Source organism: Enhydra lutris, unplaced genomic scaffold, assembly GCF_002288905.1.
Source record: "Enhydra lutris kenyoni isolate GAN:26980312 unplaced genomic scaffold, ASM228890v2 scaffoldscaffold34, whole genome shotgun sequence".
NCBI classification, from domain to species: Eukaryota; Metazoa; Chordata; class Mammalia; order Carnivora; family Mustelidae; genus Enhydra; species Enhydra lutris.
Genome location: NW_019154118.1, coordinates 14,970,566 through 14,983,445, shown reverse-complemented (window position 1 = coordinate 14,983,445; position 12,880 = coordinate 14,970,566). Strand labels below are relative to the sequence as shown.

General features: G+C 53.7%; 1 protein-coding gene across 1 annotated transcript; it reads right to left on the bottom strand.

The window, feature by feature from the left end:
• Window positions 1-4,879: 4,879 nt before the first annotated feature.
• LOC111153799 (Thy-1 cell surface antigen) lies at window positions 4,880-10,687 on the bottom strand. Its single transcript, XM_022513040.1, has 4 exons — window positions 10,582-10,687; window positions 7,576-7,636; window positions 6,757-7,092; window positions 4,880-6,197 (listed from the first exon to the last, which is right to left on the bottom strand). Exons 2-4 carry the CDS (start codon window positions 7,610-7,612, stop codon window positions 6,085-6,087), a joined length of 486 nt encoding a protein of 161 aa, XP_022368748.1. The 5' UTR covers window positions 7,613-7,636; window positions 10,582-10,687; the 3' UTR covers window positions 4,880-6,084.
• Between the last annotated feature and the right edge of the window lie 2,193 nt (window positions 10,688-12,880).

Here is a 12,880-nt window from a genome sequence, read left to right as displayed (position 1 = left end):
TCTAGAATTCCTTTTTTCTTTCCTCCGGAGTTGGTACTTGCCATCTTTTTTTGAGTGCATGCTTGCTGTTGAGAATTAAAAGAAAAATTATTTTAAAATAATAGATTTATGGGAAGTTACAAAATAGTATAAAGAGTCCTGTGGACCTTCCACCCGGTTTTCCCCAGTATTAACATCTTACATAGCCATAGTACAATGTCAGAATGGGGAAACCAATGTTGTAAAATCCACAGACCTTATGCAGATTTCACCAGACCTCTCAGTTTTAATTGTGTGTCTGTGAAAGTCACCACCTCCTCCAATTTTTTTTTTTTTTAAAGATTTTGTTTATTTATTTGACAGAGATCACAAGCAGGCAGAGAGAGAAAGGGAAGCAGGCTCCCTGCTGAGCAGAGAGCCCAATGCGGGGCTCAATCCCAGGACCCTGAGACCATGACCTGAGCCGAAGGCAGAGGCTTTAACCCACTGAGGCACCCAGGCACCACCCCCTCCTCCTACTTTGACCACTACAATTCTTGTCCAAGCCGCTGTAGTGTCTCCTAGGATTACCATAATAGTCCTTCTCCTGTTGTCCTTCTCTAATCCATTTCCCACTGAGCAGCAAGAGGGCGCTTCTAAAAACATTTTTAGGTAGGTCAAATCCTTTGTCACCTCCCCGCTGCCCTTAGAATAAAATGCAAACTTTTCACTGTGACCAGCAAGGCCCCAGAGGACCTGGCTCACACCTGCCTTTTCAGGGACATTGGTGGGAGTACCACCCCTCACCTGGACGCCTTGAGCACGCCCTTACTGTTTCTCTTTGCCTACATGCGCTTCCTGCTCTCGAAAAGGGCGGCCGGCTTCTCTTCCAGGTCTCCACCCAATGGCCCCCTCCTCAGGCTGTCCCCGATCGTCCTAATAAAGTGTCCCCTTATCACCTCCTACATGGAGATGATCCCAGTCTATACTCATGAGACTTACTCATTGGTTTACCTGTTTAATGTCATCCTCTGGACAGCAGCAGCCGTTTTGTGGGTGGGAACTTGTCTGCATCATTCACTTTTCCGTTCTACTATACTTTCTGGTGTGGAGTGTGCATTTAGTGAATGTGTGAATGAGTATTGACTGTGTCAGCGCCCCGATGATGGGCCTGTGTGCTCAGAGAGCTTTTCTATCAACCAGCCGTGGTGAGTTGCCCTAGAAGATAGGCCAAGGCCTGTTCTCAGACTGAACCCATAATAGCGTTCCCTCTGTCTTCCCATGTTTTTCGGGTTATAGAAGAAATAAAATAACGTTCCTTTCTTTGTAATCAGCTTATAAAATCACAGAGCCCACTTTTTGTGCTAACTCCTACTCATGACTCCTCCTCTGGGAAGCCCTTTGGCCTGGCTACTTATGTATTCCCATGGTATCTTAGAGAGGTCTAATTTACAGTCAATGAAATTCCCCAATTTTCAATATGTAGTTTGGTGACTTTTGACCCAGCAAGCATGCACTCGTTCAAGCAGTCCAGAAAGTTCCCTTCTGCCTAGGTTGCTGCTGCTTCTTTTTAAAAATTGTGGTAAAATACATATAACATGAAATTGACCATTTCAGCCATCTTTAAGGGTGTGGGTTGGTGGTGGTAAGTCTGGTTCCTATTGTTTTGCCACCATTACCACCGTCCATCTCCAGAACGTTTTTCATTTTCCAGAACTGAAACTTTGTACCCATTAGACACTAACTCCCCATTCCCTCTCTTTCTTCTCTTCCCAGCCCCTGATAACCACCATTTTACTTTCTGTCTCTCTGTTTGACTTTGGTTTCTTTTTTTCTTCTGTTGTGGTAAAAAACGCATATAAAATTGACCATCTTAACCATTTTTAAGTCTATGATTCAGTAACGTTAAGTAATGGCTTCTTTTTTTTTTTTTTTTAAAGATTTTATTTATTTATTTGACAGAGAGAGATCACAAGTAGGCAGAGAGAGAGAGAGAGGAGGAAGCAGACTCCCTGCCGAGCAGAGAGCCAGATGCGGGGCTCGATCCCAGGATCCCGGGATCACGACCCGAGCCGAAGGCAGAGGCCCCAACAAATGGCTTCTTTTAAACATACGTTTGGGTTTAGTTGTGAATGCGGAAAACTCCAATTAACAGTAGCACAAACATGGTTGTCCGTGGCTCCTGTGACAGCTGTACCAATACTAGGAATCTTGTGCTTTGTCATTTGTTACACATATCTTCTACCTCTTAGTCCAATATGGCTGCTCTAGTTCCAGCCCTCAAGTCCACATTCCAGCCGGCAGGAAGGTAAATGGGGGAGAAAGGCATGTATTTTCCCTTTAAGAGCACTTCATAGGGGCACCTGGGTGGCTCAGTGGGTTAAAGCCTCTGCCTTCGGCTCCGGTCATGATCCCAGGGTCCTGGGATCGAGCCCCACATCCGGCTCTCTGCTCAGCGGGGAGCCTGCTTCCTCCTCTCTCTCTCTGCCTGCCTCTCTGCCTACTTGTGATCTCTGTCTGTCAAGTAAATAAATAAAATCTTAAAAAAAAAAAAAGCACTTCATAGAAGTTACACATCATTTTGCCCTTTTGTCCCATCAGAAAGAACTTGGCCATGTAGGCACATCTTGCTGCAGGAGAGCTGGGAGAGGGAGTCTTTATTCTGGACCACAGATACCAGTTGTAATTTGTGGGTCCTAATGCTGAGAAAGGAACATGCACATTGTAGAAATAGCCAGCAGTGTCCACCACAGCTTGCCCTCCTCATAGCACTGGTCACTGAACTGAGATCATTTCTTTGCTTCTTACTGGACTGTCGATTCCCTCAGCCAGAGGCTGTATGTGTGTTTTACCTCTCGGCCCAGGGCCAGATCCTTCATGTTTTTCTACAAATAAATGAGTCCAGCCAAACCATGTGATTTGGAATAGTAGAGAAGTGAGGCATTGAAGAGTGAAGTGACCAGAGTCATCCAGCCTGGGCTCCCACCAAATTCAGGAAACTGCTTTCCTGCAGATTGGGCAGGTGGCTTCCACTGACCACTCCCACTGCTGGGCACTGCTGGCCATGTAGGGGCTCTTCTGGCTGTGCACCCACACTTGGCCTCCACAGAACTTTCACACCGGTTCCGCATTGCCCCCACCACCACGGTTCCACTTTCCATACCTTTCTCTGGCTCCAGGTCTCCCTCTGCCAGGCAGAGATGCCTCCTGGGAGTCTTCACAGGACCTGCTCCTCCCTGAGGGGTCAGGGTGGGGGAGCATTCGGGGCCTGAGTCTCCTGAGGCTGAGAGCCTGGGCAGGAAGGCAATGTCACCTCTGTCCTGGGCTGAGTGCAAGAGAGCGGATGACCCCCCACCTGTGCTTTGCCAGGACTCTGAAGGGATCCAGCTCTAACACTTCCTCTTCACCTGAGGTGGCTGTTTTCTCATGTGAAGACAGACATGCCTGGCCCACAGCATGTTCTTTCTTGGCTTACGTTGTGAGGCCCGATGGCCCAGACTTTAAATTGTAGGGCCTTCCCCCCATGCCCTGGCCCATTCCCCTCTTCTCTTTTCCTGCCTTCTAGAGCTCTTGGTTCTCCGATGACCTCTCTGTGGCTTCTTAAGCTAGCCTCACCTGCTGCAGGCCTCAGGTTCTCCTTTCCCAAGTGTGGCTGCAGGGGGCAGCACTGGCTCCCCAGGACCTCGGAGTGCGGCTGCTAAACTCCAGGGGAACCACACCCCAGTGTATGACAAAGGCCCCATAGGAGGCTTTACACAGAGTTGAGGCTTCATACCTGGCTTCCCAATTCCTTCCAGAAGGTCCTTCCACCTTTAACTCTCACTACCCCAAGGAAGGCATTCATCCTTCCTTCCCCCACAAAGCCTCTTTTTATTTTCTTGGCATGGCCCTTGAAGCTCCAAGCAGGGCAGAACAAGAGGAGCCTGTGTCCCCTAGTGTCCTCTGGAGACCCCAGGCCGGCTGCGCCATCCTGAGTGATGTGGGCCTCGTGGTCGGTGACACAGGCAGCTCCCTCTCCAACTTGCAGGCTTCTCTTGCCATCTTCGGGCATGGTCACTGCACGGCCGCTGGCAGGGCACGGGCGTCGATAGGAGGTGGCAGGAAGAGTGGGAGCCAGTGGCATGAATTTAGATCCTGGGCCTTTAAGTAAATGCTCAGAGCAGCCTACATGGTGGGGAATTCCAGATGAGGGAGCCTGTGGGTAGTTCCCACCCTCTGCTCCCACATTTCCTGGCAGAGCCGGCTGGGCTCTTTGGGGGACCCTGGGACCACCCCACGGTCCCGTTCTAGCTCCCGGCACCAGGATGACCACTGATGTGCACATGCTACTCATTGACTTTGAGGGGAGGGAACCAGGCCCTGCAGGCTGTGTTTTCTCCCCGCCCCTGCTCCCCGCAGTCCTGGATATAGGTGTGTCGGATTGAAGAAGACATACTTGTCTTTAACATCTTGATGGCGTGGCCTGCCACTGTGCCACCTCCCATGCTTACTCTTGATGCCCCTGTACTTCCCCTCTCTGTAGCAGATGTCCCTTGAGGGGGCGTTTCTGAGAACAACCAGGTCCAAGAAGAAAAAGCAGACTCTACCCCATAGTGCTTGTTAGCCTCTTGGGCCACATGGCTTGGCCCACGTTCGGGCAGGTATGTCTGTTGTTCCTGCCAGGTGAGTCGGTGGAGATGGAACATTCATTTATTGGGGCAAATGTGCCATGTTAGAGTCGTTCTGGAAAGTCCAGCATGCCATGTCCCTCCCCCTTACCACCCCCGCCCCCACCCTGGGGGCAGCAGGGGAGGGGAAGTGCTGATGAAGGCAGGGGAGAAGGAGAGTTCACAGGGCAATTTGGAGCTCCTCGATGCACCGAGGGAGGGGAAGCGGACCTGGGGGCAGACGGAGCAGCAAAGCAGAGAAGGGCAGGCAGGCATTCTCCAGAGGCTTGGTTTTATTGTGAGGTTCTCTTTTTCCTCAATGAGATACCAGAAGCTGTGGTGCACTATACACAGTCACAGGACAGGGCACAGCTGCCAGGGTGGGGCAGGGAGCTGGGGGTTGGGACCAGCCATCTATCGAGGCCTGTCTCTCTCCAAGGGCTGCCTCAGATTCCCCCACCCCAAACCTTCCAGGCCCCCAAGAAGCCTGACCTGTAGAGCAGAGGACTGTCGGAAGGCTCAGCCTCCAGCCACTGGGGTCTGGCACTGACGGGGGAGGGAAAGAAGAGCCTCCCGAATACTCGGGCCACACACACCTCTGCTCAGGGACTCCACCTGGCCTGGCTTCCTGCCTCTAGGTCAGAGTTCTGGAAGCTCTTAGGAGCTTGGGACCGGTTGGGAGGAGGCTGGTCCTCTGCTGCCCACTCAGCTGCTGGCTGAGGTAGTGAGGGACAGTAGGCTCTTAATTGTAGTTTCATCAGGTAGAGAGGGGTGCTGGACCCTCTCTTCTTCCACGTCTGCAGCCCTCCGTCAGCACCACTCCCAGGCAGATTCTGCTCCCATGCCAGGCCCACAGTCCCAATGGGACCTCTGCAGTGGTAAAAGGACAGCTTCTTGCTGTGGCAGAGAATGCTCCCGGAGATGTTCATTTCTGTCCTTTTGTGATGGGCCACAAACGCTTGGCAGTGCCCTCACATCCAGGGTCTTTGGGCACCATCCCCACCTGCTGAGGGATGTGCTAGGCCCAGATGCACCTCCTCCTCCTCCTCCAGGTTTCTCCCAGGCTCATGGTCCTGGTGGGCAAAGATGACCCCCCTCCTTTGTCCCCCTGGGACCCCTCTATCCTTCTACCCCTTCCATTCCCTCACTCTCCATCACGTCCCCAACCCTGGCTTCCCTTTTCACAAACTCCCGAAGAAAAGGAAGGATAAACCAGATAGAAGCAGCTCTGGAACAAAGAGTACAAAAAAAAAAAAAAAAACAACAAAGACAGCCAGTGGCGTGCGGAGAGGGAGTGAGACTGTGGAGGGGTTGGCAGAGGGCTGGGGCGATGATGCATGCGGCCCTGGGATTCCTTATGGGGGGGGGGGCCCCATTTTTCCCCAGGGGGGGGGGGGGCCGGGGGGGGGGGGGAGGGGGGTCAGCCAACGCAGAAAAGTAGGGTCTCTGGCCCGGGCCACGTGGCTTCCTGCCCAAGCAGTCACAGGGAGATGAAGTCCATGGCCTGTAGGAGAGGCAGGGAGAGCAGGAGCAGCAGCAGCCACGAGGTGTTCTGAGCCAACAGGCTGATGCCCTCACACTTGACCAGTTTGTCTGTGGAAAGAGAATGGGGGGAAGGGAAGGGCAGGAGTGAAGAGGGCCCAGGATTCACACAGCCACAGGCCCTGAGCTGGGGCACATTCCCTTGGGCAGACTGGTGCCATGTTGGCTTAGCTGGAACCAGGGCCAGTCTGCTCTAGTAGAATCAACTATCTTTCTCATTCGCAGCTTCCTGAGTCTTGAACAAACGTCATATCAAATCTTTTATCAAGCACCTTCCATTGAAAACTTTGGGTGAGGTAGCTAGTGTCTTCCCTGTTTTCCAGGGTGGGGGGTACGGAGGAGGACTGGGGGGGCCAAGTGATTTGCCCAGTCATGGCAGAAGTGTCTGTGACACCATTCCACCTGTCTCACTGTCCCCTTAGCCTTTCCCTTCATACAGCAGGCAGTGGTTCCCCCAGGGCACCAGGCAGTAGCTGGGGGGAGGAAGAGAGAGGTTCTGGGCTCCGCTCATCTCTGGTCTGGCTAAGGGGACTGCCTGCTGTCCTAGCCAGCCCTCTCCCCTCCAGCCTCTTCTCCCAGCTCACTTGGCCTTGTTGGGAGCTTGCCTTACCTCTGAGCACAGAAACATTCTTGCTGGAGGTGATGGGGGGCTGGCCAGAGAGCCGAAGTTCACAGGTGTACGTTCCCTCATCCTTGGTGGTGAAGCTGGATAAGTAGAGGACCTTGATGTTGTACTTGCTGGTGAAGTTGGTTCGGGAGCGGTAGGAGTGCTCAGGCACCCCCATAGTGCCATAGAGCACGTGCTTCTTTTTCTCCCGGGTCAGGCTGAACTCATACTGGATGGGCGAGGTGGTAGAGTTCTCATGGCGGCAGTCCAGACGAAGGCTCTGGTCCACCAGGCACGCTGTCAGGCTGGTCACTTTCTGCCCACGGGCTACCTGCAAGACTGGCACCAGCAGTGCCCACTCCCAAGTTGGGGGGCCTGCAGAGCAGGGGACCTCCCACCCACAGTAACTGGAGAGAATGGCCTGGCCAGGGAGGGCACAAGGGTCTGCTTTTTGGGTACCTCTCCCCACCCCAGAGGTCCCTCGGGGCCACTTCCACTTCCCTGATGCAGACCCAGCCTCCTTCCCTCATGTTTTTTAGTCCTGGTGTCCCATGGGGCAGGAGATCTTGGGGAGTTGCTGTAGGCTCCCAGTTCCCATTTGGAGATCCCGGCTCAGTATGGGGCAGACTCAGTGAACTGTTTTTCCAAAAACTGCCTCAGGCAGCCCGAAGGTCAACTAGGTTACTCAGCGGATTTAGGGATGAGAAAGAGCCTTCTCTCCCTCAGTCATCTCCCCCTCCGAGGTTGGGAGGGAGAAGCTAGCTTCTCTGAAGGGAAGGAAGCCAAGGTACTTGGAATCCCAGCCCTGCCCCTGCCCAGTACCTGTCAGCAGAAGAGCGAAGCTGATGGTGGGGTTCATGGTGCCGGGAGCTCAGTCCTTGATCTGGGGGTGCAACAGGATGGGGGTCAGCCAGGAGATGGAGCAGGTGGGCCCACATTTACTGCTAGGGCTGGGGGGGGGCTCGGGGACACATGCTGTGATGGCCGTGCCAGGCAGGCAAGCTTCTCTGTGTACTTCTTCCCTCCCACTTCTGAGTGACTGTGACACTGCCGCTTGGTGCCTCCCCTCTCTGGGAAAGCAAGGGGAGGGAGGACACACCTTGTGATGGTGTCTTTGTGTGAAAAACCTGGAGTAAAGGGACTTTGACCATTTCCTTTTTCCTTCAGGAAGGCAGAGACATCCTATATCCTAATTGTGGCAAAGTGGATCTAACACAACATTTACTATCTTAATCATTTTTTAAAAGATTGATTTGAGAGAAAGAGTGAAAAAAAAAAGCACATATGCAAGGGAGGGGGGAGGAGCAGAGTGGGAGAGAGAGGGAGGGAGAAAGAATCTCAAGCAGATCTGTGTCCCTGCCTGGTGGGACCCGGGGCTCGATCTCAGGACCCTGAGATCACGACCTGAGGTGAAACCAAGAGTCGGTTGCTTAACTGACTGTGCCACCCAGGCGCCCCTGTCTTAATCATTTTTAAGTGTACAGTTCAGTGGTGTTATTAGGTTCCCTTACATTGTTGTGCAGGCAATCTCCAGAACTCCTTTTATCTTGCAACACTAAAACTCTACCCATTACACAAAAACTCCCCATTCGGGGACTTTTCTGTTTCTTCCTTCCTTCCTTCCTTCCTTCCTTCCTTCCTTCCTTCCTTTCTTTCTTTCTAGATTTTATTTATTTATTTATAAAAGATTTTATTTATTTATTTGAGAGGCAGAGATCACAAGTAGGCAGAGAGGCAGGCAGAGAGAGAGGTGGAAGCAGGCCCTCTGCTGAGCAGAGAGCCAGATGCGGGGCTGGATCCCAGGACCCCGGGATCATGACCTGAGCCGAAGGCAGAGGCTTTAACCCACTGAGCCACCCAGGCGCCCCTTATTTATTTATTTGACAGAGAGAGAGAGACAGCACAAGTAGGCAGAGGGAGGGGGGGAAGTGGGCTCCCCACGGAGTGGAGAGCCTGATGCAGGGCTCGAACCCAGGACCCTGAGATCATGACCTGAGCTGAGGGCAGAGGCTTAACCCACTGAGCCACCCAGGCGCCCCAACTTTTCTATTTCTTTTTTAGAAGAAAAATCCCCAATACCCTAACAGTTCCTGGCGTATAATAGATGCTCAAAAGATCCTGAATGAATGAATGAATGAATGAACTTTAGATACACACAGGGTTGTGATGGGGATTAAGAAAAATGGCGAATGTCTGCCACTAGGACTGCTCCATAGTGAGTGGCCTGTAAATGTTTTAAGTCCCTTCCTCTAGAAATTTTTCAGACTGTGTGGCTAAGGTGCTTCCAGATGGGCCAGTAGTTGACCTACAGCTAAGGGCCTTGTGACAGTGCTCTCTGATTGCATATGTTCTCTGATTGCATAGGAACCAAGATGTTTGCAAATGTCCAGCTCTCTGGACAGGCCTCTTGGGCCTGCCGTTTTCCAGTCTGGCTTCAATACACTCCCTGCCTAAGCTCTGTTCCCTGCCTTTTTTCAAAGCCTAGTCGGGACCAACATCCTGGTGTCCCAGAGCAGGTAGCTTGGCCTGTCCGCACTGATGCTCACCGGCGAGAGGCCGCGCAGGAAGGACTTGCGCGTGGGAGGGCGCGCAGGGCCCTGCCCAGATGCCTGCGCCCAGGTGCGCAGCTGGCTGCCTCCAAGGCCCCCCAGGCACTCCAGAGCTGGGCGAGGCTGGGGCCCCGGCAGTACCAGGGGGCGGCAGTTGGCACTTGCTCAGAAATATAACTGAGATGGGGCGCCTGGATGGCTCAGTGGGTTGGGCCGCTGCCTTCGGCTCAGGTCATGATCTCAGAGTCCTGGGATCGAGCCCCGCGTCGGGCTCTCTGCTCAGCAGGGAGCCTGCTTCCTCCTCTCTCTCTGCCTGCCTCTCTGCCTGCTTGTGATCTCTCTGTTAAATAAATAAATAAAATCTTAAAAAAAAAAAAAAAAGAAATATAACTGAGAGGGCCCCAGGGGTGCTGTTGGGGAAAGAGGGGGTCGGCATCTGGCTTTGATTCACAGACACTGAGTTACGGAGGAGGGGTGCGAGCTTGAGATCTAGGAGGGAAAAGGGGAAGCCTTGGCTAGGACGGGGATGAAATGGGGCTGGGGCTGGATAAGGTTGGAGACCCAATGGCACAGTTAACGGTAGGGGAGGCACAGATGTTTTCATTTCCTCTGCCTGGTGTCCCCGCAGCCCAGAACCCAGACAAGTTCTGCATTCCCTCCTTCTCCAGCCCCCGTTAGACTAGCCCCACCCTCATTCCATTTCCGTATTCCACCCGTCTCCTCTCCCAATTGAGGTCCCCCTTCCCCCTCTCATCCTTTCCCAGTTCTCCCTTCCCCCGTCGGCCCGCCTTCCAGTCCCCGCCCGCGGCACTGCGGTTTCCCTGCCCTTTGACGCCCCGCACCCAGCCCACCGCGAGGTTGCAGGGCAGATTCCCCCCAGCTCTCGGTCATCCGTTCTGTCCTGAAATCTCACCGCCCCCAACCCATGCCTTCGCGAGCTAGGTTTGGGGACATATGCGTGGAGAGCAGAAACCAAGGCTGTCCTTGGCGCCCTTCATCCCGGTTCTCCTCCAGCGCCCCGGCCCCAGGCAACCATCCCTTCAGGAGGTGAAAACCCGGGCGCGCCTTCCGCGAAACGCGGGGTACGGCACGGCCCCTGGCCTGCCGCAGTTGCGTCCCGCTCCCCCCTACCTGGGAAGCAGACCCCTACCCAAGCACGGCGAGGCTCCTTGCCAGGGCACCCCCGAACCTTTTCTGGAAGCCTCGCGTTGGGAGGATTTGCCTGGGCGCTTGGGGCCTCTCCCAGCGCCCCGGGTCCCGCCCTGGCTCCCGCTCCCACCTGGGCTCCGGTCCTCCTCTGCTGCTGCAGGCTCCCCCCGGATGCGCCGCTGCCGCCGCCTCCAGTTGCAGCAGCCTGCCGGCGCCCGCAGTTTTCACCAGGGGTGGGAATGGAGGAGCCCGGGTTGGCCCAGGGACCGGCCAATCAGAGACTGGGGAAGGGGGATGGGGGGAATGGGAGGCGAGGAAGAGAGGCAGAAGGAGGCGGCAGCAGTCCGGTATAGATGTAGAAGAGTGGCCGTCTGCCGCAGAAGGGGGACCTCACCCTCTGGCTGGCAGGCCAGGCCCGGGATAGGAGGGCTTAGGGCCCTGGGGGATCAGGGTGGGGCAATGCTGGGAACACTAGCTGCCTTCCAGAACCCCGAAATGACTGCTCCCCTATTTAGGCTTTAACCCTTCTTCTGAATTAGGCTTCTGAAGCCTATGGGAAAAACAAGGGGCCGGAAACCCGCCCGTTAGGTCAGTGCCCACGCCTCCCCCCTCCCCCTTTTCAGCGGGAGCCCACCTCCCTGGAGCCAACAGTGAGAAATTTTGGAGTTGGAATATTCCAGGCTTTCTCCAAAGGAAGATGGTGGGGTGTTTTTCCACATTGGAACAGTTCTTCAGAGGCAAGGCAGGCACTGCATCCCACCTTCCCTGGTCCTGAGCCCTGCCGCACTCCTCATCCATCCCAGAACATCCGGACCTTCTGGGGCTTTCTGCTCTGGGGCTGGCACGTCCTGGAGCAGAGAGCTAGAAGGTTCTTCTTGGTTTCATATACTCCTCCTGACACTCCCATCCCCGCCCCACCTCCTCCATGGTCCCTGAGTTGTGTCTGCTTGTTTGGTCTCCAGACAAGAGAAGGAGTACTGTGCTTTTTTTTTTTTTTTTAAACCAAGCATTGTGCTGGGCACAATATATTCATGGCTGTGTTGATCCCCCAGCAATACGCTGGGTTCATCTCATCCCACTTCCCATCCTGTTTCTCAGCTAGTAAGTGGGAGAGCTGGCCAGCCAACCTGGGGTGTGGAACTCCGTGTCCTCAGTGCTGGCCCACTCCACCACTACATCCCAGCCCAGTGGGAGGGGACATTGTGGAACTGTGGGAAAGGGGAGGAGACAGGAGCATAGAGAAAGAATAGAGGAAACCAGGCTCTTAATCCCATGGGGCACCCTCCCTAGCCCTATCACTTCAATTTCAAGTCACCAGAAGCCCCTGGATCTTTTTTCTTTTCTTTTTTTTCATGGCCAGTGCCAGTGACTTGTCTCCCCACCCACAGGTGAGGGATTTTTTTTTTTTTGGAACGAATTTTATTTGCTTGATTTGCATCCTCGTGGCCTCTTTGCGGATTCTGGCTGGGGCATCTTGTGGGCTGGCCCTGCCTCCCTGCCATCTGCCTGCCCCTTCTCCTATTTCTTCACAGAAGTCAGCCCTGGCACCTTAACCGCAGTTTCCATTACTGCAGTGCTACTGTTGGAAGTCATCCCTGGGCTGGCAAGTGGGAGACTCTCTTCCCTCTCCCTCCTTGGGAGGTTAGGTGGCCTCCCGGCTCTCCCGAGGGATGGGACTTTCTAACTGGAACGAGCTTCGAGGATGGTCCAGTCTAGGGGCCGTTCACCAGGATAAACAACAGATGCTCTGGGGGGTGGGGTGGGGTGGGGATTTATGAAAAAAGCAGTTGTCCCTGCCCACCTGGGATCTCCTTAGTCTAGCAGTACACTGCCTGTGTCTGCACTTTTCAAAGCTCCCCAGGGTCTGGGGAGTGCAGAACGCTGATCTGGTAAGACCGTCCCTCTTTATAGACCAGGTCACCTGGCTTCTTATTGTCTTCTTGGTGATTTTTAAGGCCCTAGATGTCCTGGCTTCTGACTGTCAGCCTTTACCACCAACTCATCTTGCCCATTTTTCTTCCTTGCTACATTCTGGAAACGTTGGCGGCCTCCCTGTCACTGCACGCATGTGGTCTCCTGGCTAACAGCTTTCTAGTTCTCAGTCTGGAGATCTTTCCTATCAGAGCACAGTTGCTTTAGGCTGGGGCCTAACCCCCTTCTCTCTCTCTCCTTCTCTCTCTCTGTCTCTCTCTCTCACACACATACATAGGTACAGGCATATGTACGGATGGGACTGGAGACAGTTCCTTTTTTTTTTGGCAGAACATGGGGATACCCAGAGGCATCTTATCTTACAGAAGATATCTGAGCTCTGTCTATACATGACCCTGGCTGCTGTTTCCCGCTCTGTGGCGGAGTCTCTGAGTGTTGTTGGATGGGAGCTGTGCTATTTTTTTTTTTAAAGATTTTATTTATTTATTTGACAGATA

Excerpts from the sequence above, each read along its gene's own strand:
- LOC111153799 (XM_022513040.1), bottom strand. The coding sequence starts at position 7,612 with ATGAACCCCACCATCAGCTTCGCTCTTCTGCTGACAG. Across the intron at positions 7,093-7,575 it reads CTTCGCTCTTCTGCTGACAG|TCTTGCAGGTAGCCCGTGGG; the intron begins GTACTGGGCAGG and ends TGCTGGTGCCAG. Across the intron at positions 6,198-6,756 it reads GAATGTTTCTGTGCTCAGAG|ACAAACTGGTCAAGTGTGAG; the intron begins GTAAGGCAAGCT and ends CTCTTTCCACAG.